Here is a 24,434-nt window from a genome sequence, read left to right as displayed (position 1 = left end):
GCCTATTTTTCACGCCGCACGCAGGCGTCTTGGAAGCATCAGGTCAGTTTATCAATAGGAAACACACATGTATACAGAATAGGCTAGCAGCAGCAAAAGACACGCAACAGACATGCCATGCATCCAGTGTGAATCGGCCCTAAAGCTGACAACACACCGCTCACGAGTCATGTTGACCGGTACTTATTAGGGATCGACCAATATGGATTTTTTATGTCAATGCCGATACCAATTTATGTTTCATCAGGCATAGCCGATGACCGATACAGGCTGGCAATTTTCTTTAGACGGTATTTGTAGCCGATACTGCTTTTGCTCACTTAATTTACATCAGAAAAATGACACGATGATGCCAAATGTGACAAGTCTCAATTTAAAAAGGAACATTTATTGAACTTAAAAAAACCAAACTATATTTAACAAATAGTAAAAACAGGTGAGGGTGCTATGGAACCATGAACTGCACTCTCCACAATGACGAGGAACTATCAGCAAAGGATATTGATTTCTAGCACTTTACTACTATAAATATATATAGAGATGAGAAATAAAAACTAGGACTGGGCAAAAAAAAATATCGATTTTTCGATTAATCGTTTTTTAAAACCTGGTCGATTCAGAATCGATTCTCAAAGAGCAGAATCTATTTTTTTTCTTTCATATTTATTTCTGCAAACATTGAACGAAAGATTAACGTTAATCGAATTACTAGTCTTCTTCACTAGATGTCACCCTAGTTTGTGCCTTGCGCGATGTTATCTAGGAGAGAGAGGCGAACCTGTCATTCATTCATTCAGTGCTTAAAATGGCAGTTTCGGGTGCTTCATTGATTTTATTTATTACCCACTTGTAACCTGCTGTTCACTGTTCTTTTTATTAATATAGTATTTGTATTAAATCTATATTCATCGAGTTGAATCGAGAATCGAGTATAAAAACCGGCCCAAGAACCGGAATCGAAAATTGAATCGAATCGATTTGATAGCTTGTGAATCGAAATAGAATCGATCTTGAAAACCTGAATCGATACCCAGCCCTAATAAAAACCCTCTTTGATCAGCTGTTAGGCCAAGCTTTCGATTTTGTCATGGAAAGGTTGATTGTTTTTAGTCCCATGACCTGCAATTGCTTGTAGCTTCCAGCACTCTGTCTGTAAATAATGCCGTAAAAAAATCGGCGAACACAGCAGCCACGAATTGGCCGATGCCGATACACATAAAACTCGCAAATATCGCCCAGATATATCGGTCTATCACTAGTACTAATTATGTTAAATGTATCACTCTGCAGTCTCCTTACTCATGCTAGGTTTAAATTAGTTAAAATTTGCAAATCAATACTTCACATCCAATTATTTACACATATGGCAAGTAAGCGTGCAATAAGCAGGATAATGTGGTTATATTACAACATAAACCCCTTTGGAGTCCTGATTATCCTGTCTTGGTTTATTTTGTGGTAAACCATCTGGATGTACACCCTCATGTATCAAATAAATGTACTGTCTACAAAACGGGTACACAAGTTATTATGAACATGCATTTTAACAGAAGCTTCATTTTTACCACTAGCAGCACCAAGCAGAACTGCAAACACAATAGTTGTTTAAAATGTTCAAACACTCTGCCTATCTGTCATTTCTCAGACTGTTTGATATACTACGTCCTAAACTAATGCCAGTGTTCACCCCTTAAAATAAAGGTGCTTTAGAAGAACCATTTTTGGTTTAATGGTTCCATAAAGACGAGTGTTGCTGTGTTAAGTTGCTCAAACAAACGAAACAAAGTTCTGATAACGTACATTTTGGAAAACGGAAAAAAAAACTTTTATGAATATTAAGCTGGTATGGATACATCTAAAACGACCCATTTAACCTTTGCTACACTTTTTGCTACTGAAACCATTTTTAGTTCTTGATAAAATGTGTGGTTGGAAACTGTAACCTGATGTAAGATGTTCCAGTGGTCGACATTTAGAAGTTCTTCTATTTTTACACGTTACTAAAGGAGACGATAAAAAACTACAGTTCACCTTGTGCTAAATTAATCATGCCCTTAAAAAATACAGAATAGTTAACTGCTAGCTTCTTTGGATATACTAACGTAGTGGTTTGCCAGAAAGATAAACAGAACATTGAAGAGCTTATTGATGTACATTATCGATTCAGTGCATAATATCTAAATCAAATGGGTTAAGAATGAATAAAGCGTAATGTAAACTGCTAATTGAAAGATGATGTTATGTTACCAGAAAAATCTAACAAAGTACTATTGTGTATATTCCTCTGTACTTACATCTATTATTTTTGTTTGGTTAAGTTCACAAGCTATCATAAGTGATAAAAATAAAATGCTAAGAATACCACAAAATCTTACTACAGACATCTTAAAAACCAGGCTTATGTTTTGAAAAGCTCATGATCCACAGCAACTACACTTGTGTGGGCAATGCTTCTTAACTTGCTTTCTGCAAAACTTCTTCTTGGTACATCCTCCACACAGTATATTCGCTAAAAGATCGCATTGTGTTTTCAGAAGATCAGGTTCTCAAATTCAAAGTGAACTTCCACACTGTTTTCTACCTCATTTTGTGGTTTCCTGCGACTGCAGCGCAAACAGCTAAAGCAGTCAACTGGAAAATTAGGCAGCGTGTATTGAGTGTTTTAACACTTAGTTAATTGTTATGGAGCTGCATTTGCAGAACTGACACAACTTCTTAATCTCCATACCTCTGTGGTGCTGAATAGATTGTTTAACCTATTACTTTTGAACTAATCTCCATTATAACTTCAAGTACCTAAAGTGCTGTAGACACTATAGAAAGTAAAGAATAGCACTTACCTAAAGCAGTTCACGTCAACGTTGCTCTTCAAATGAGGACTATGAATTTCTCTCTCTCTTTACATCTTCAAAAAATCAGGGTGCTCGTACGTCACGTGTCAGTGCGTTGGTGTACGCCTGTGTGTGTTTCACACCTCTCATCACACACTAAAGGAAGCAGAAACAACTGCTGTGGTTTGCAAAATTGCAAAATATCAGGCGACCTACTACCTGCATTAATATATGTCATGTTGTGCTTTTATTTAAATGCAATGGTGATAGCCCATATTAATATTAAAGGGATAGTTCACACACAAATTTTTTTTTTTATAAATGTGTAAATTTAATGAATAATTTACTCACCCTCAAGTTATTACAAACCTGTATACATTTCTTTTTTATGCTGAACACAAAGGAAGATGCTTTGAGAAAGTTTGTAACCAAACCGTCTTGGGCACCATTGACTTTTTCCTACTATAGAAGTCAATGGTGCTCCTCCCGTTTCCTGCTTGATTACAAATATCTTCCTAACAAAACAAAGAAATGTATGCAGGTTTGTAACAACTTGAGGATGAGTACATGATGACTAAATGAGTAAATCGGTGAACTATCCCATTAAACAAATTTTTTTTTCATAATAACATTAATGTTAGATAAATAAATGTAACTTCAAACTACAACTACAAAAACTACAAATTGCCCATCTTATATCTCAAAAAAAAAAAGGCCAGTAGGTAATTTATTTTTCAACCAATTCTTTGAAATGAACATTGAACAAAGTGATTCAGTCAAACAAAACAGTTCAGAGAAGCCTGAAAATTCTAGGTTCAGCCAGCAGGTGGTGATAAATCACAAAGAGAGAGACAGATTTTGTAAAAATCCTTTTAACCCCTTCAGACCTGATTTTTTTAGGCATTTAATCAGTGTATCTTATTTTGATTGATTGATCAGCATTTTTATTTTGTTGAACCACAAAACATGTCCATTCCAGTGGATGCAAGGTCTGAAGGGGTTAAATGTCTAATCATTACATTTATCGTTTCACATTACATTTATTTATCACAACGATGATCACTGGAATGTTCTGAACACAAATGAACAATTTTTTGATTTATGTAAAATTAAAATTTTCTTAAATTTATACCCATAACTAAATTTACTGTCGTAAACATTAAACATGAAATAAACACAAATTAATTTTGATGGTTTAGTAGAGGATTAATAAAAAAACTAGTAATTTGTATTAGATTTTACTGTTCAGGTTAACTACACTGTCAGCCATGTATTAAAAGAGTAACAAACTTAATTTATTAAATAAACTCATCTTTTACATTTTTACAACTCTCTCTATATAAATATGCACACAGTATGAATGTATGCATAATATTGGGAAAAATATGCATTTCTTAAATAACTCTGGCAACTTGAGAAAAATAGGTGAAATGTTATTGAATCCGTCATTTCCCACTATTTGAAACCGTTCCCATAATGTAAGCTGTCCTTTCAAACAAAATGCTATGAATGTTTTGTGGTATGACTACAGATGCACACATTGCAATGTTGATGCTCAAACGATATATTGTACTGTGTGTGTGTGTATATATATGCATTTTCAAGCAGATAGTTCATTGAAATTCATAGAATCCAGCAGTATCCACACACTTAATTGTATATATTAATATTCATATAATAAAAAGTATATAAGGCAATGCATGCACTATAATATAAATATTAAAAGGTTTCAGAGCAATAAACATACATTTTAAGAGTCTTGTACCAATGGTTCTTTTTATAAAGTCATGTGCAAACTGTTGTAAAAGGTGCATTTGATAGCAAACATTATGGTTCATCCTTCAATTTCTTAACCTCTCCAGATTTGCCAATAGTTTTTATAAGTATTATTTATGACAGCACAGCATGGTGTGTCTGACACATAACAAGTATCATTTGACCATAATACATATAAATCTGTAATTCCAAAAACTTTACTTTTTACCCTTCTGTGGACCGTTCTATTCTAGTAGCCTACTCAGCGAGCTTATTTAGGTTTTTCCTTTTCCTCTTTGTTTTGGGAAAAGTCTGAATGGAAAAAAATGGTAAAATATAACGGAAGAATGGGATGGGCTAATAGGGAGGTGAAAATATGGGGGGATGGGACAGAGAATAAGAGAATTCAAAATGTTGCATTGCATAGGGAAACGTGTCGTGCATTCACTCTATATTTCTGTTGCCATGGAAACCAGTGAAAGAGCTGGCAGATGACTAGGAGACCCCCAGCAAAACACACACACACACACACACAAAATCCTGTCTGAATAAATTTCATTTTAATTATTTGAATGGAATCCAAAGCTTTGAGATGAAGCAATTGTTTTTGTCTGTGATTTAGATTAATGATAAAATCCAGCGGATTTGCCAAAAGCAACATTTAATCTTAGTATGCAGCTAATTAATTAAAGCTCTAGGGAAAATTATTGTAATAATGAATTACGGAATATCAGTAGATCACATTTCATGACAATCAGATGGTTACACAGATTAATATTTAAAATCTAAATTGCATTAATTACATCTAAGACTTGGGTGTAATGCAGAAATGGAACAAATTATGTGTAAAATTTGATGGTTCCACATATTATTAGTAAATGATCTTGTATTTATGTTAGGAAAATTGAGCAAAACATTTGTGTTGTTTAAAAATATCTAGGCTAATTTTGCCATCTGCATCAAAAGCAGTACAGTTGGTATACTTGTTTGCATATTATCTTATTTTCAGTAAATATAAAAAGTTATGTTAACACTTTAATGTAAGGTTGTATTTGTTTACATTAGCTTAGTTATGCATTAGTTATGCATTAGCTTACACGAACTAACAACAAACAATACTTCTACAGTATTTATTAACCTTAGTTCATGTTAATTTCAGCATTTACTTATACATTTTTTTTTTTTAAATCAAAAGTTGTAGCTTTTAACATTAGTTATTGCCCAACTAGCATTAATAATTGGGTAACACTTTATTTCGATAGTCCACTTTAGACATTTTACTACTTATAAGTTTGCAACTACATATCAACTACCAATCTTTAGAGAATTAGTAGACTGTCTGCTTAATATCTACTAACACTTTATTGTGACTATAAGTATCTTTTCAGGTGCATGTCAACTTATTCCACTAACCCAAACCGCTTCCCTAACCCCAACCCTTACAGTCTACTAATACTCTAATGACAGTTAGTTGACGTATAGTTGCAAATTATTGAAAGGTAGTTGGCATGTAGTTGAAAAGTTATTATAGTTAGTAAAATGTCTAAAGTGGACTATCAAAATGAAGTGTAATCAATAATTGCATTGGCATTAAGTAACATTAACAAATATTAGTAAATTATGAAAAACTATATTGCTTATCATTACTTTATGTTAGCTAACGCATTTGTTAATGTTAACAAATTCAACCTTATTGTAAAGTGTTAACCAAGTTATATAATTCGAATCTTAAAGTGCACTTATTACGTGCACTAATTTTTGTCTGTGTTGCCGAGCCAATATGGCGCTTTATACTGACACCTAGTGGTGTGGATGTAGCATCACACAACATCAATAGTTTAATAATGAAACTATTTCCTTAAAATCATTTCTGTACTAGTTTGCATGCAGAGTTAATAATGAGTCATTCACAGTGAATACAAATGACAGTATACCAGAAACAAACAAACAAACACAGATCATTGAAATGCAATGAAATACCCAACACTGTGACTGAATTGCCTTTTGAGAGAAACTGTGAAAATATTTTGTGGAAAATGAGAGTGATGCTCAAACATCTTTCTAGATAGCATACACTTCTAAATAGTATTATTATGACATCTGACCTGGTATTTCTTTTCCTTGTCGCATATTAATAAAAACAGATTATTATAATGGATTCATATAAATTGATGGTTGACCAAAACAATAGCTTTTGGTTTTGGAATCAAATTGTTTTGCTCTTTAAATGTTACTGTGAAGCCTGTCATAGGCTATTTAATGGCATTTACCATTACAATTGCCAGCCAGTACAGTGTGACAACATGCCCCACTGTTATAACATACACAACATGTGTGTTCAAGAAATCATGTTTTTTTCCAGATTAATAATGACGTTTAGTAGCTTTTTGTGACCAATACTTTAAGGTACATAATGGTGTATGGTTTTACAGAAAATGATATTGAAAAAAAATTCCCTAGATTGGAAAAAAATGTGGTACAACAGCAAATCTCCAAATATGTCCATTTCCCACATTTCTCTTTTTTAATTTTCCATTGTTAATCAAATAGTTATGTGTAATGATGACAGAAAATCAATGGTTAGGTCAAAGTAAATAACTTAACTGAGTTGGTATTTTTTTCAGGCGCTCTATAAGAGCGGTTTACTCAACAATTGCCTGTAAAGTAACAAGTCATAGCAATTGATTTTTACCAGTCATTTGAGGAAAGTCTGCCCTGAGCTGTGCCTCTTTGGCACCGTAAATGTCATGCTGAATTTTATGCTCTGCCTATGAATTAGTTTGCACTGTTACGGAACTTTTCCATAACACTCCTCCATAGCAGGAGCTGAGAGGAAATGATGACAGCAGCTATTCAAAGAACCAGTGGGTTCAGTTCTTATGAAATACACAGAAAACAAAGCAGAAGAAAGAAGTCATCTGCGTTGTATAATTTATAAAATAATGCTTGATTGGCAGACAAAAAAACACTAAAAACAAGATCAAACCATATATTTAAAATGAGTTTGAATACGTCAAGTGCACATGAGTTTAGATTGAAATCTAATAAATAGTAACTTAAATTCTAGCCAAAGCTATACTGCATGAATTTTCAATGTATTATTTATTTGCTCTTAATTCACATTCATTATGTGGAAAAGAGCACACAGGGTAATGCAATGCAGACACGTCAACCATTTAAAGTGCAATACAATATCCACCCACATTCCTTTCCATGCAAAACTTGCAAATAAATACATTTGTATAACATTTGAATTCATTAGAGTTAAGATTCAGTGTTTATTTCTAAAAGTCTTTCAATATGAGTTTTTCCTTTTTTCCCCAAAAAGTATCAATTTGAAATGTACAGTATTATTAACATAAATGAGATAATAAAAATCTTCATGTAATTTTTTTTTTAACTTTGATCATCTTCTCAGTCTGACATCACTCAAATCATTTTCTTACAGGTTAGCCGAATAACTTATTCTAGTGTATTCCAGTCCCATTGCATTTACATTACAGCCATTCACTTTACTGTATGCAGAAAAGCAATTTTAACATTCCACCAAGCATAAATGTTTCTTATTAATGATAATGTACAGGAATCTTGTATTTCACATAAGATTTAGATATTTAATTCCATAGCTATTTTAGAAAATGTATGTCTTTGTGCCCTATAGCTAATGCATGCCTTATAAATGATAAAATGTGCACATTTTTACGCTCAACTTTGAGATCAATATCAACAATAGCTTGATGGGAATACATGTGTGATTAAAAAGAAAACCTCTTTAAAATATGTTTACACTTGAAATGCATTTTCACTTACAGGCAAACAGAAATGAAGCTTTGCTTGAGGTCTTTTTCCATGATGAGTCATTTCACAGAATGTGTCAAACATCACTGTATGACTAATCCCAATGATGCCTTTGCATTTAACAAAGACACATAAAGACCATATCCTTAAAAATCTGAGATGATTATTAATATAAGTATAGCGAAGCTGAGGGTCATTAAGGGTCATTAAAAGTAACTACAATAAAAACGTAACTAAATATGCTAAAAAGTAATATTCTGGTAAAAGATAAAAAAGTACAAAATTTGTCAATGGAACGGTACCTTTTTAAAAGGTCTTAATATGTATCATTAAGGTTCCATTGAGGAACAGTACCAGTATGTACTTATAAGGTACAAACATGTACCTTTTAGGACAAATTTAGGACATACTGGTCCTTTGATAACTTTTGTACATTTTATTCTGAGAGTGCAGTAGTAATAACCTGTTTAGGTTACAGTAAGTAATCTTATTTCCAGTTTGAAAAAGTAATTTGTGACATTCCGAGGTCTGTTAAGCCCCCAATACTAACTGATTAGACTGATAACACACCACTTATCCGGGAACTGTGAGTCATCTTGACCGGTATTGTATGTTTATTGTATCACCCCGCTGTCTTTGTTTCTCATGCCAGGTTAAAATCATGAATTAAACAGGATTATGTTTGCTTTTCTTTTCCACAGCAAAATGATATGAGTGCATTTCCACGGAAAGCATAATAGTTTTGAAGTGGCTTACAAAGTAGTAATTCAGTTTTATTGTTCAAAAGAATAATCAGTTCCTCTTATTCATATTTAGTGGTTTTTAACATTGAAATGAATATTGCCCATACTTGCATTACTTTTCACTCTCAGGAATAAAGTTACAAAAGCTGTCACTGGGACAATGACCTGCATATAAGTACTTCAAAGGTACATATTGGTAGTTCAAAGATACATATTAGTACCTAAGAGGGAAATATTTTAACCTAAATGATACATATAAGGACCTTTTTAAAAAGTTTAAAGGCGGGGTGCATGATTTTTGAAAAACACTTTGGAAAGGGGAGTCGTGCCACTACCAAAACACACTTGTAGCCAATCAGCAGTAAGGGGTGTGTCTACAAACCGACATTGTTGCCTGGGTTGCGTATGTGTGGGGCGGGTCTAAGAAGGTCCAGATTATATTGGAGTAGGGGCGTGTTTGTTTAGGTGATTTCAAATGTAAACATTGACTTTCAGAGATCATGGACCCCGCCTTTAATGTTTTCATACAAAAATATATATTAATGGATATATATTTTATGATGGGGGTCCCTTGCTATGTTTATCATTTTTGGGGGTCCTTGCCATTATAAAGTGAAAACCCCTGCCCTAGAAAGCTTCCAGAACATCCTCTATGTCTTTTGCTGGGTTGATGATATCCAACTATTGGTCGAAACATCCAAGCATTTTGGTTGAAATGACATTTAGGTTAAAATACCTGAGCAAAGGTTTATTTATAAGCTTATGTCTGTTCTGTCAAATATTTGGGTTAAAAACAACCGTATAACGTACAGGACAACTCTACAAACCACACCTTACTATTCCATAGCCTGGGAAAACTCAGATAACTTTAGATTTGCTTTGCAAGTAGGTTTGGCAAAGAGCCCATTCAAGCCCATTTCTAATCCATCGAAATTACTGCACCAATCAGAAACGTGGGGGCGGGCTTTCATGCAATGACGACAGCGCAGCGACGATGAAGCAGATTTGGTATATTACATGAAGCAGATTTGGTATATTACATGAAGCAGATTTGGTATATTACAAAGATGGATGCCGCTGTGAAACCTCACTCGTTTGAATCAGCTATCGCATCTGTTTTAAGCGATTTAAACTTTTCCTTTTTGTTAAAACCTGAGCAAAGAACAACACCCAGAGCCTTCATATCTAAAAAAGATACTCTGCCTATGTCATCTCCTTCATCGCTTTAATTGGTTTTAGGTTTATCCAATTGCGCCCAGAGGCCCCTTTGGAAATTATTTGTCTATGAAGCTTTGCCAGACCATAACTCACTACAGGCTAACTATTGTGGTGACAACAAAATCATCAAATACTTCACTAGCATGAGACCAGCCCATTTTAAGACGGTAAATAATTGCACATTATTAAATTGACAAGTGAATGACGACAGTGCTTGTGATTTCTAGATGTGTAGAGCAGCGTGCAAATGTATTTATTGTAGCACATTTTTACTCTGCGGTTAAAGAAAAAAATCGACCTTGAAACTGTATCTTGATTTCCGATTGCATGCAAAATGTGCAGATGTAAAGGCAGCGTATTTCAAAGCAAACCAGCACCTATCATTCAACACTGGCCCCTTTCACCCCCCTGCAGGTCCTATGTGACCCAGTTTCAGGTGTTATGAGAATAAGCTTTGTGGTTAACCCATGCAAGAAGTTTTTTACACCAAGAGACAGCGCGTAGTCCCATCTGCCACTCTTCACAATAATATTTCCAAAGGTATTTATGTTTCAAATGCTCATCTTAAATAACCGACTAACACTAAGGTTGAACTACCTAATTTAATCTAAAGTACCCGATTCTGTTCTCCAGAAATATAAATTTTTATTTTATGTTCACTTTTAATAGAATCCTCAGGTGTGTTTATTAAAGTTTTGTCTTTTCTGAGATGTTACTCCTTAGACAAATAAAAGTAGGCTATACAAATGAGGCAATAATTTACATAAAATTATGAAATAAAATTAATATATTATATAATTTGATCTTGAAAGAAAAGTGTTTAATTTGCGTTCAATTGGACTTTACAAATCTATATAGGGGCGGTTTCCGGACAAGGTTTATTGTGGACAAAAATGCATCTTTGAACTTCCTTAATCTAAAAACAACGTGCCATATCTTAACATAAGTGCTGTTTGTTCTCAAAACGCACACCAGTAATGTTTTTTTTTTTTTTAAGTTTGCTTGTAAAAGCTACAACTAAGGCCCTGGATTAACCTAAACCCTTCCACATACATTTTGAGACATTGTTGAGAAATCTCCTAAAACTAATAGAGACAAGGCAATATTGTTTTTTTTCTCAGGACAAATAAGTGGAGACACAAGCAAATGTCTGAATTTTCTTTCAATTTAATGTGATTACTGTCTAAGAGAAACAATCTTGAACTAATAGAGAATTTGAACTAATAGATCTTATTTGTGATTTTTTTTCTACAGGCATGCTTTATTAGCAGTGTTAATATAATTGCCACAAAAATGTATGCGTTTGCAGAATAATAAATTGATAATGGTCAAGTTGGTGAATCTGTGTGCAGCATACAGTACCTATGAAATGATGTTGCCTGGCAACCAGGAGAAGTGGCTGTTGTAAAGATTGGTTCACTGTCAAACTCAATAGAAAACACTTAATGGTCATAAAGTCACGCTTCATGAAATTCCCCAAAAAATATTTATACAATGACTGCCTAATCATTGATGTGATGAATAATTATGTTGTTCTCACTCGCAATTCTCCTGATGTCTGCACTGATGTAGAATACGGCATGGGCGGTGTGTTTATAACACATTTAACATATTGTGTAAACAATCCAGGTAATGAGCCATGATGTTTGTAATGGATCAGTCAATTGTGTGCACAGAAGCATTTAATTGTAAGTACATGGATGTCATGGCCATTGAAACAAGGTAAAAACTGTCAAGAAAAAATGATAAAGGCATAAGAGGAGAAATAAAAAAAACTGTGAAAACTCAGCTGAAAGAAAAAATTTTTTTGATTGTTTTTTTTTTTTTACATAAAATCATGCAACTTAATGTAAAGAACATATAACCTTGATATTTTATTCAATGACTGAAAGTGGTCATGTCAAAGATTGAAAAAAAATGGTTGAAATCAAACTTTGATGTTCATAATCTCATAATCTTAGATTGAGAGATTAGCATAGCTTTAATAGATAGGGTCACATATTATCTAAATTGTAAAAAACTAATATAACATGCTGATATTTTGGATTTTTTTTACTATTTCTATATTGTATTATCTTACACTTTTCTTTAGATTTTAGGGAATTTTATACATTGAGGTGTATTCGAGAAGGCCATTAAGTTTTATGTATGAATTCTGTTTAAGTTTAAGGTTAAAACATTTTATACAAGTACGTAAACGAAGCTTAGTGATGTCAACGAACGCTGCGAGTGTGCATTCCAATCGTACCTAATGTGTTTCTGCCTTTGTAATGGTAAACCTTAAAATTCAAATTGGGTAAAAAGTTATAACTGTTTATGAAAACACATGTTCGCGTTGCTAGCTTTAACACGTCAACAGTTTTACTGACTCGCTTAGCAAGATTCTTTTCAAACTGTTGCTCCACGATGACAGCAGTTGAACTGAAAAAAAACCTCAAAATGTGCTAAATAAACAGCATGAACAACGTATGACTTCATTTTTTTTTAGCATTTAACGAAATAATGAAACAAGCTGATTTCTTGTTATTTTTACTAAAGAGAAGTAAGATAAATATATGGCTAAGTTACTGTAAAGTTTGCACATCCTGCACCATGACCCATGTTAGTTTTAGATTAGGCTGACTAACCATTACAGAAAACTTGAACTGCATATGAAAGCCATATGTGCCACATTCAGAACAGACCCAGCTACTGTATGACTGGTTGATAACTAATGATTGGGTGTAAAACAGATGCTAAGAGTATGTTTCTTGTGGTGCACTGCATGTTGCCTGTTTAATGGGTTGCAGCCAGACTTATCATGAGATGATATCATAAGAATATAATTAAAGTAAGATTTTATGCTAATTAAATGTGTCAATCAATCGCAGTTCCTAGATCATAAAAAAACCTGTTTTTAGGAAATTGCATAGACAAGGTGTGCAAATGTTTATGCTTGCAAATCTCATAGAATGATTCCACAAAAGCTTACAGTACAAACTTACATTACTGAAAAGCATGTAATCTGAGCTTGCTTAGTTGGTTACAGTGGGTGCATTATGGGAAATTAGTAAAGCAGGGGCGGAGTCAGACATTGTAGACATTGGGGGCTTAGCCTAAATCTAGGGGTTCCAAAGGATGCTGTCCCCTGCTTTCTCCATTTACGGCAGCTTTATAAACAATTTTTTAATCTAAGTGTTCTCTGTATTATCATTTTGAAACTGTAAAATAACAAATTTTGACAATGACACTTCAATTTCTCTTATCCAGAAATAGGCAAAATATGTTTGCTGTAGGCTAATCCAGAAATTATGAAGCTACATTAGAAAGAATAACAATTTTTACTTCACTAGCAGAACAATTTCTCACCAGTTTATGGAATCTCTCTCTCTCTCTCTGCATGTGATCTCTCTCCACCCTCCTCTCTCCCTACACTGTAAAAAATACTTTGCTGCCTTAAAAATGTTTGTTAAATCAACTCAGATTTACAAGTCATGTCAACAAAGATGAGTTGTCACAACTTATAAAATATAGTTGAGAAAAGTCAACTTAATTTTATAAGTTATAACAACTCACCTGTAGTTATAACAACTCATCTCTAGTCAAGATAAATAATAGTAAGTTGAAATGACTTGTAAATCCAAGTTGATTCAACAAAAAAATTTAAGGCAGCAAAGTATTTTTTACAGTGTATTTGCACTGACAATTATCACACATAAGCATATTTTAATGTAAGAGATTGAGGATTCACATTTTATAATTGTCTATCAATGTATTTCTGAGGTGAAATCATTGCAAATTTCAGTGAAATGCATATGGACAAAACATAAGCTGCCTAAGTAACTATTCTCACCTACTTACTTCTGACGTCTTAAAAAAAATCGTATATCCATCTATAAAAAAGGGATATGTGCAATGAGTAAGGTTTTTAGTTTTAATTCACTGTGATTAAATGTTCTTTAAATATAACTTTACCAACGACAGCGTGCACTGCAGCAGAGCAGGCAGACTAGATCAGAGCGCTAACAGTAGCCGTTAGCCATGCAGATAATATATCAGTTGACACTATTTAACAGTATTTACATCACATAACTATAAATATACTTTTACACTAATAACAAAGGCACTGTAATAATAAACACTTAGAAAAATGCGTTTACTGTGGGGAGATTCAGCATATGAATCTGCCTTCAACCAGGGTTGCCAGGTCCAAGAAAATGTTCCAGCCCAATGACAACTTAAAACCCGCCCAAAAGGAATGAAAACTCGCCCAACTTTTACATTTGTCCAATCACAGTTGAGAACTCCGGGATTACAACAAAGGCTCTTAAAATGTTCTATTTAACGTGAAAAGATCATACATAGATGGGTTTACATGGTCTGTAAATATCCTCTCAGTATAGACGTAACTCCTTACGTAAGGTAAATTCTTTTTTCTGACGTGATATTAAGAGCAAAATGCGCCCCTCCACTCACTTTTCCACTGACGTCCTGACGCTGCAGCTGTCCTTTACAGGTATTGCTTATGGGATTAATGCACATTAGGAAAATAAAGAATGTTCATTTTATAAGTATACAGATAAATTTTTCCCGCAACTGTATTTTCAAAATAGCCCAATTGTGCGGGAAAACGGCAAACCTGGAAACACTGCCCTTCAACTTTAATCTCTCATTTGTTTTCACTGGAGTGGGGAACCAGAGAGTTTAAAGCTGAATGCTGCCACCTAGTGTACTGGATGAATTAATTTTACAGATCTGAAAAGATTCTGGGCTTTTGACAAAAAACGTTCGGGGAGTAGAAGTATTTTGGTGTTGAGATCTTGGTCCAAAACCTTCTGTAAGGGCGTTTTCACATTAGCACTTTTGGTGCGCACCCGGGTTCGGTACATTTGGATGATGTGAACGCTGTCTTCCGAACTCTGGTGCGCACCCGCAAAACGTACTCGAGTCCGCTTAAAAAGGGTGGTCTGGGGTCCGGTTCATGTGAACTCAAGATCGGTTTGCTGCTAATGTGAACGCAATCGTACCAAATCGCGGAAGTGAACCACTGTTAATTACGTATCATATGGAATGTCCCACCAAAACAGACGTGTGTGTTTGTGTGCGTGCACTTACCTTGACAACAAAATGCATAAAATGCTTGCTTGACTTTTGTTTTTATTTTTTAAACCTTTGGTTTTGTTTTCAAAGAAATAATACAGAAACGCACTTGCGTCTGTCTGCCCCAAACATACTAAAGTCGTTTCGATGACAACGGTCTGTCCACCGATGTAAATTTTTGCGGAGGCATTCAGAAATCATCTCTCTGCTTGGAGTTCGTGGGGAGGGGGGAGCAATCGAACTCTAGTTCGGACCAGGCAATCGCACCAAATGTGAAACTGTCCTAAAACTCAAGGAAAAACTTCAGTAATTTATGTAATATTGTCATGTTCTTATCCTGATCAACAGAGAGTATAAGTGTGGGAGGAAGTGTAAACATTGCAAAGAATAATGTTGTGCTCACATTTGTTTCAAATTCTCTATGAGGTTTCTAAGGTGTTCAGAGTGGATTATAACACATTCAAATGTGGTTGCTAGTGTTGCCAGGTGTATGTTAATCAGAATCTTTAATCAGACTTTAATCAGAAAAGTCTGATTAAAGTACACTCAAAAAACATGATTTGTGCTTGTAAGAGTAAAGATTTTTTTTGTTAAGCAACTTTTTAGTTAATGTCCCCATGTATTTTATAATTTTATCACTTAAAATGCATCTTTGAGCATCAGAATAGATCATTAAAATCTTGTATGATGCATGCAATTCACTATATATAGCCAATATTTAATATTTGGAAATATATATTTTTATATTTTATTTTGGTTCTTTATAAGGTTACAATACATAGGCCTACGCAGCAACATATCTTGCGTGATGTCCTCAAACCTTTGGCCTCACAGCACGAACGCACCAAGCTGCTCCTGCCACCAGACACAATAACAAAACAAACAGAGAAATTAAAGTTAAAGGTGCGGGAAGAAAAAAGAAAAGAAGGTCAAGCTGCTAAATCTGATGTTCTCAGAAATAGTTGCAACAAACGCTGCTTTGTAAATGTTTTTGTTATCAATATGATTATGCTAGTTTCTATACGCGTATGTTGTTGCTAGTTTACAGTGCAATGTAATCTAATCGCTGTTTCCACTTTTAGCTAAAATAAAGCTTGTTATTTACATTACAAATGCCTACTATGTCTATTTAAAGGTCACGTCTTTAGTCAAACTTTACTTGTGTGTAATGTTGCTGTTAGTGCATCAATAATACCTGCAAAATAATAAAGCTCAAAGTTTACTGCCAGGTGATATATTTTCTTTAACAGAATTTCCCTTTCAAAGCCTACAGCGAACGGCCGGTTTGGACTACAGCCCTCTACTTCACGATTGAATGACGTCAATAAAACAATTTTTGACTAAACTCCGCCCACAGGAATACGTCAGTCGCCAGCTTTGGCTCAAACGGTTCTGCTAAGCTAAGCTGCTGTCGAATCACAACACACAAAACAAACTACACAATCAGAACTCGTTACGTATTTCTGAAGGAGGGACTAGATAGAACAAGGAAGACATCAGCCGTTTTTAGGACAGTGAAAACAACGGTATAGAGATAAGTAAATTGTGTGAAAAATACTGTGTTTTTTACAGGTAAAACATGAACACATGTTATATTGCGCACTGTAAACACAATCAAAGCTTCAAAAACACAGAAAGAACGGGACCTTTAATGGTTGGGGCAGGGCATTATTGTAAAAATAGACACAGTGGTGTAGGGCGGGCCAAATAATTTCATAAAAAAGCAGGATCTACAAGATAGATAAACCCCGACCCATGTATCATGAATGTACATAGATGCTTATAGTGCTAAATAGTACTAAGAGCTTGTAATCATAGGGGAACCATTTTGAGCGCTAAAGAGCACCTACAGTATATAGCACCTCTGTAGAACCATAAGTGGTGCTAAAGCATGACTTAAGCAGCACTTATGGATCTACATAGCTATGGTTCTACACAGGTGCTACACAGGTTCTACATAGGTGATGTTTAACTATAAAAATGGTTCCTGTATGATTACGAGTCAGTGAACTACTTTTAGTGCTGTTTAGCACCATTTTTTACATTTGGCAGTTTCACACAAATAGCTGCTAAGTCCGGTTTCACAATACATATATGAGCTGGCGGTGTGCAGTCAGCAATGGTGTTGAATGATGAATTTGAACATTTGTTTGTCTTAAAGCATAATAAAAACACCACATAGACATATGTGACCCTCGACCACAAAACCAGTCATAAGTAGCATGGGTATATTTGTAGCAATACATCAACATATACAACAATACATTGTATGGGCCAAAATTATTTACATTTTTGCACTCTCAGATTTCATATTTTCAAATACAGTAATTGTATCCCAGCTACATATTGTCCTATCCTAACATACCATACATCAATAAAAAACTTATATACAGTAAATCTCAAATGTATAAATGATGTATAAATTGTGTATACATATTATGATATACCCTTATGACTGGTTTGTGGTCTAGGGTCACATATATAAAAACAACAACTTGATGCTAACCACAAGGGGATTTTTAAAGCAACACTACTGAAGATTTTCAGTTCTCAGCATGCATTGCATTGGACTGGATGAGAACAGAAGGAGACTTGTTAATGATCAGTATTTTGTTATGTTAGTATTTCAAATAGTTTTTTTGTTACACAAGGTTTCCATTGTGCAGAGCATTTTGCCTAGGTTAAGAACAATCTTTAAATCCTTGATCTTAAATGTTGCTTCGATCACAAGGCATACTCCTTATTCAGTCTGCCGCCATGTTGATTCCAAACCGAGGCTGTGAGGGATAGGCGTCCAGAGGGTGCACTTTAAACCTATTGTTTTGTATCAGGATGCTGGTCATTCAGCCAACAAAACACATAAAATAAATTGTTTTTACATTTACACAGGACAAGGAACATCTGAAATTATGGATTGTTAAAATTAGAAGGGACATATGACCCTTCTGAAATCCTCATTAACCTTTTTCAGTTTAGTTTTTATTTTCATATTTTGGTTTCCAGAAACGCTTTGCGTAATACTTTTGTTTTTTTTTTGTTTTTTTCCTGTAAAGATAAAGTCTTTAAACAAACTATTGCTAGTAAATAGCATATATTCAAATCTACAGTAAGTTACTGGCAAACTGCTGACAGTAATATTGTAATTTTTAACAGCGTATCATCTTTATGCTGATGATATTTATTGTTTTACCTCAGCTTCACAAGCCCTTCCATATCTACAGTCATACAATATTGTTACGTTTCGCCAGTTTCAACTGAAGCTGGTTTAAATATAGATACAACTAAAATTATATTTTTTTCTACCTATAAAGTTGAACAAAATAATTAATATCCTTGCAAGGAACTAAAATAGAATATGTTACGAAATATAAATATCTGGGCATTATATTGGATAGTCAACTAAATGTTAAAGTGCATATTGATAAATTAATTTCCAAACTTAAAGGGATAGTTCGGCCAAAAATGATATTAAACCCATGATTTACTCACCCCCAAGCTGTCCGAGTTGCATATGTCCATTGTTTTTCAGACAAACACATTTTCGGATATTTTAGAAAATGTTTTAGATCTTACAGTTGATTAAATGTAATGTTACGGGGTCCACGACCTTCAAGTCCAAAAAAAGTGCGTCCATCCTTCACAAAATAAATTCAAACGGCTCCAGGATGATAAACAAAGGTCTTCTGAGGGTAATCGCACGGTGTTGTTGTAGAAATATCCATATTTAAAACTTTATTAACGTAAATAACTACCTTCCGGTAGCGCCGCAGTATATATATACACACTCACATAAAGGATTATTAGGAACACCATACTAATACTCTGTTTGACCCCCCTTTCGCCTTCAGAACTTCCTTTATTCTACGTGGCATTGATCCAACAAGATGCTGAAAGCATTCTTTAGAAATGTTGACCCATATTGATAGGACAGCATCTTGCAGTTGATGGAGATTTGTGGGATGCACATCCAGGGCACGAAGCTCCCGTTCCACCACATCCCAAAGATGCTATATTGGGTTAAGATCTGGTGACTCTGGGGGCTCATTGTCATGTTCAAGAAACCAATTTGAAATGATTCGAGCTTTGTGACATGGTGCATTATCCTGCTGGAAGTAGGATGGGTACATGGTGGTCATAAAGGGATGGAAAGGGTCAGAAACAATGCTCAGGTAGGCCGTGGCATTTAAACGATGCCCAATTGGCAATAAGCGGCCTAAAGTGTGCCAAGAAAACATCCCCCACACCATTACACCACCAGCCTGCACAGTGGTTACAAGGCATGATGGATCCATGTTCTCATTCTGTTTACAGCACATTCTGACTATACCATCTGAATGTCTTAACAGAAATCGAGACTTATCAGACCAGGTAACATTTTTCCAGTCTTCAACTGTCCAATTTTGGTGAGTTTGTGCAAATTTCAGCCTCTTTTTCCTATTTGTAGTGGAGATGAGTGGTGCCCTGTGGGGTCTTCTGCTGTTGCAGCCCATCCACCTCAAGGTTGTGCGTGTTGTGGCTTCACAAATGCTTTGCTGCATACCTCGGTTGTAACGAGTGGTTATTTCAGTCAAAGTTGCTCTTCTGTCAGCTTGAATCAGTCGGCCCATTCTCCTCTGACCTCTAGCATCAACAAGGCATTTTCACCCACAGAACTGACGCATACTGGATGTTTCCCCTTTTCACACCATTCTTTGTAAACCCTAGAAACGGTTGTGCGTGAAAATCCCAGTAACTGAGCAGATTGTGAAATACTCTCAGACCGGCCCACCTGGCACCAACAACCATGCCAGGCTTAAAATTGCTTCAATCTTTCCCATTCTGACATTCAGTTTGGAGTTCAGGAGATTGTCTTGACCAGGACCACACCCCTAAATGCATTGAAGCAACTGCCATGGGATTGGTTGATTAGATAAGTGCATTAATGAGAAATTGAACAGGTGTTTCTAATAATCCTTTAGGTGAGTGTATATATAATGATTTTTTGTGTATTGTAAATATTATATTGTTCATCAATAATTGAAGTATCATCCATGTCAGCAGCACAAACAGCACAGGATCAATTGCAGTTCGTCTGTTATACAGTATAATAGTGTAATATAAAAGTGACAGTGTTGGGAGTACTTGAAACACTGAAAATGATCGTGTCATTGAAATAATTGCACTGTTGACAATATTGTATTTGCAGTTCATACAGTTTTAATACAATCTACTTGTGAACTGATCAAGTGAAGAGTCAGAGAGAAGTAAAAAATATATCACTATGAAAGTCATTTCAAACAAAATATGTATATAAAACATCCAATTTTGCATAGATTATTTACATAAAATATAGATTAGGCCAATGCAAAAGGCCACTCTTCAAAAATCCAATTGCCATGTATTTTAAGAAGAAACAAATGAAGTGTTGATTAGAAAACCAAAGAAGCCAGAATGACAGGCAGTTTGGAATAACTTGATGTATGTGTAGAGCTATTGTCTAATACAATGAGTCATATATATGTGTGTGTGTACAGATGCATACACATACAAACACGTGCACATATACAATCTCAGCATACACACAACATACAGCAGAACATGCCTATATAATTTTTCAGTCCTGATAATAATGAAATTCTATAATTCAACCTATTGAATTCACAATGCCTAACTTCTCAGGTGTTGGAATGACACACTAGCCTTCTAACCTGACAAATGTTATAAAAAATAGTTTATCAGAGCAAAATAAATATTGCAAATATATTAGCATACTTAGTCAATACTTCACATATCATTTGTATTTAAATATAATTTGGTCTTGAAAGATAGGGATAAAACTGCAGAAAAGCTAAAGGTGTTTCACAGTTGAAATGTTTTTTTCTTTTCAATTCAGGCATATTCTACTTCCCATTGGTTGTAGGATATTGCCTTTGTTTTTTCTCTTGAAACCTCTGGATCTCCAACCAATATAATATGCCTGTTTGGTTACTGTAAAACCAGCTTAACAATCAGAAAGTACTACAGTACAGTATATGGCATTTAAAGGCAGATAACATAAAAAAAATGTTGAGTTGGTACTGTATACAAATCCTGCAAATGTAGTCAACCTGAGGTTTCCTTATGGATGGAATAGCATTTTGAACCCCTGAGAACAATACACAGGTTTCTTTTTTGAGTCCAGTGAGGCAAAGGCTTCTGGGTAGGCTTGTAGAGTAATTGGGGTTAGCTTAGTTAGCGTACTGAGAGTAGAAGGCCACTTTAACCCGTTCAATCTGATGGCAGAGTTTAATGGCGGGTCCGAGCTTAAGGTCCATACATTCTTGAACTGTAGGAAGTGTCAACAGCAGCAAAGCCTGTCCATCGATGTCCTTAAGAAGGATAAAGAGAAGGTGTGCCTTTAGCATAATGTTTGTTTTTTTATACCGGTTTTGCTTGTTTTTGTTTGCTTGGGATGGAATAACTTGATCAGTCAGATAAGTCAAACAAAACCTGATGAGTGCATGATGCCAAGTTATCAATTGTGTTTGTTTTTATTTGACAGGCATACTGTACCTTACAGAGCATCAGCTTATGTGTAATACTCACCTAAATTGTCTATTGTTGTATGTTAGAATCATTGATGTTGCATAAAATATGTGTATATCGAATTGCATCATTCAAAGTGAATTTAAAAGTGAAAAGCAGGTGAATCGAGCAAAGCGCTTGAGAAATAAAAATACGATCAGAAGTTTTTTATTACAATTATTCAATTGTGCTGTTTTGCAAATGTATTCCACATGTTTGTGTGCTTAAGTATATGTCATATTAGCCCCTCAATATAGTAGCTTGTTATTAAAAAATAACAATTATTAACAATAAGTTGTAGACAAAGCAAGCCATTTTCAAAGCAATGAGAAATTTGGAAATAGCTTTAGTCACTCAATCACTTTTTTAAGTTGACAGAGGCCCTAAAATCCTAAGAAAAGTGCAAAGTCTGTTTGCATATGATGTGTTTGTGTACCTGCTCTTGGAAAATCTTAGCCAGGGAGGCACAGTCAGTGGACGCGATAAAATCAACCACGTCAGATACGCTCCATTGTAAAGGATTCCTCTCCAACACCAGACGATCTTCCTCTTCAACAGACTCCGTCTACAAATGCATGCAAACAATTAGAGATGCAGCGATACCGATACTGGTATCGGGTATCGGCCTCGATACCACATTTTCTAAAGTACTCGTACTCGTTAAAAGTCCCCCGATACCAGGGATCGATACCACGGTCTGAGAAATGTCTATGTTTGAGCGGCGTGTAAGGGGTTAATGCCTCTTGTGTTGTCCAAAGAGGCAGAGTTTACAACAAACTGGAAAACTAGTCCCTTGTTTTTTTGTTAAATTATATGACTAAAGCTGTTACCTGTAAATGTAAATCATGTTTTTTATTAAGTACTCGGTATCGGTATCGGCAAGTACTGAAATGCAAGTACTCGTACTCGTACTCGTATTCCAAAAAAGTGGTATCGGCGCATCCCTACAAACAATACTTTTTAGCTTTTATCATCAAAATACTTAAGAAAAAAAACTTTTTTTAAAGGTTAACATAAATTTAATCTTAGCTTGCATGCATGCATTGTAAATAAAAGATGTGAAGGCGTTAAAGGAATATTCCATTTTCTTAAAAGAAAAATCCAGATAATTTACTCACCACCATGTCATCCAAAATGTTGATGTCTTTCTTTGTTCAGTCGAGAAGAAATTATGTTTTTTGAGGAAAACATTGCAGAATTTTTCTCATTTTAATGGACTTTAATAGAGCCCAACATTTAATACTTAACTCCAACACTTAACAGTTTTTTTAAACCGAGTATAAACGATCCCAAACGAGGCATAAGGGTCTTATCTAGCGAAACGATTGTCATTTTTGACAAGAAAAATAAAAAATATGCACTTTTAAACCATAACTTCTTGTCTAGATCCGGTCATGATGCACCAGCGTGACCCCACGCAATACGTCATCACGTCAAGAGGTCACAGAGGACGAACGCGAAACTCCGCCCCAGTGTTTACAAGTGTTGAGAAAGAGGACCGTTCCGACGTTGTTGTATGTCGAATGATACTAATTAATGTATTTGTGTCAGTTTATTGTTTACAATTGTCCGCAAATGTGCGTTTTATATATTTAACACGTGACCTCTCTACGTTACTATGCATTTACGTTAGGTCATGCAGGAAAGGACCTAGACAAGAAGTTGTGGTTTAAAAGTGCATTTTTTTATTTTTCAACTCCGTTGAAAAAAACTGTTAAGTGTTGAGTTAAGTATTAAATGTTGGGCTCTATTAAAGTCCATTAAAATTAGAAAAATCCTGCAATGTTTTCCTCAAAAAACATAATTTCTTCTCGACTGAACAAAGAAAGACATCAACATTTTGGATGACATGGTGGTGAGTAAATTGTATGTTTTTTTTTTTAAGAAAATTGACTATTCCTTTAAGCCATGATAGCCAGTAATGAAAAATCTACCATTATGTACCCTGTTGTTTTAAACCTGTATGATTTACTTATTTCTGCTTTTTGTCTATATAGTACAATAAATAATGATAAAAATGCTCCCAAAAATTTCAAGCATTACAGTACTGCAAAAGTAGCCCATATGACTTGTATACTATATTTCAAGGCATGTAAAGCCATACAATAACTTTGTTTGAGAAACACAATGGAATGACTTATGGCACAATGTTAAAATTTCAGTTTGTTCTTCACACAAACCTACTGTAGACTTCAGTGGTGCACAATTCGTATGGGCTTTTTCATGGATGTCCTTTTAAAGCTTTTAAGCACCTCACTGATTCACTCTTATTGTATTCAACTACTAAGCTCCCCACTTTATGTACTGAAGGAAGGTGGTTTTGCAGGTTTGTTGTTTTTTTTATAGAGCCTGACTGATATGTTTTTTGGGGGGGGGGGGGCTGATGCCTATACAGATATTAGGGAGAAAAAAAGGCTTTTATTTTTATGTGTGTATTATAGGACAGTACACATACTCATGAGCGATA

The 24,434-nt window shown here is 34.8% G+C and overlaps 2 protein-coding genes across 5 annotated transcripts in view; both read right to left on the bottom strand.

Annotated features, from left to right (window-relative positions):
* The window catches only part of prkcq (protein kinase C, theta), a 32,330-nt gene extending 29,400 nt beyond the window's left edge, over nt 1-2,930 (bottom strand). For both annotated transcript variants that reach the window (XM_065274682.2, XM_065274686.2), the window contains exon 1: nt 2,841-2,930. The gene's annotated coding sequence lies outside the window, so the exon portion shown is untranslated. The remainder of the gene's footprint in view (nt 1-2,840) is intronic.
* A 17,665-nt stretch (nt 2,931-20,595) lies between these two features.
* The window catches only part of sfmbt2 (Scm like with four mbt domains 2), a 54,466-nt gene continuing 50,627 nt past the window's right edge, over nt 20,596-24,434 (bottom strand). For all 3 annotated transcript variants that reach the window (XM_065269218.2, XM_065269219.2, XM_065269220.2), the window contains 2 exons: nt 22,404-22,532; nt 20,596-21,771 (listed from right to left, as the gene is read on the bottom strand). In XM_065269218.2, coding sequence (XP_065125290.1) covers nt 21,631-21,771; nt 22,404-22,532 — 270 coding nt within the window. In that variant the 3' untranslated portion in view covers nt 20,596-21,630. The remainder of the gene's footprint in view (nt 21,772-22,403; nt 22,533-24,434) is intronic.

Source organism: Paramisgurnus dabryanus, chromosome 1 (assembly GCF_030506205.2).
Source record: "Paramisgurnus dabryanus chromosome 1, PD_genome_1.1, whole genome shotgun sequence".
In the NCBI taxonomy this organism is placed as follows: Eukaryota; Metazoa; Chordata; class Actinopteri; order Cypriniformes; family Cobitidae; genus Paramisgurnus; species Paramisgurnus dabryanus.
Note: the sequence above shows the minus strand (reverse complement) of the source record. Positions and strands in the feature narration are given on the sequence as shown.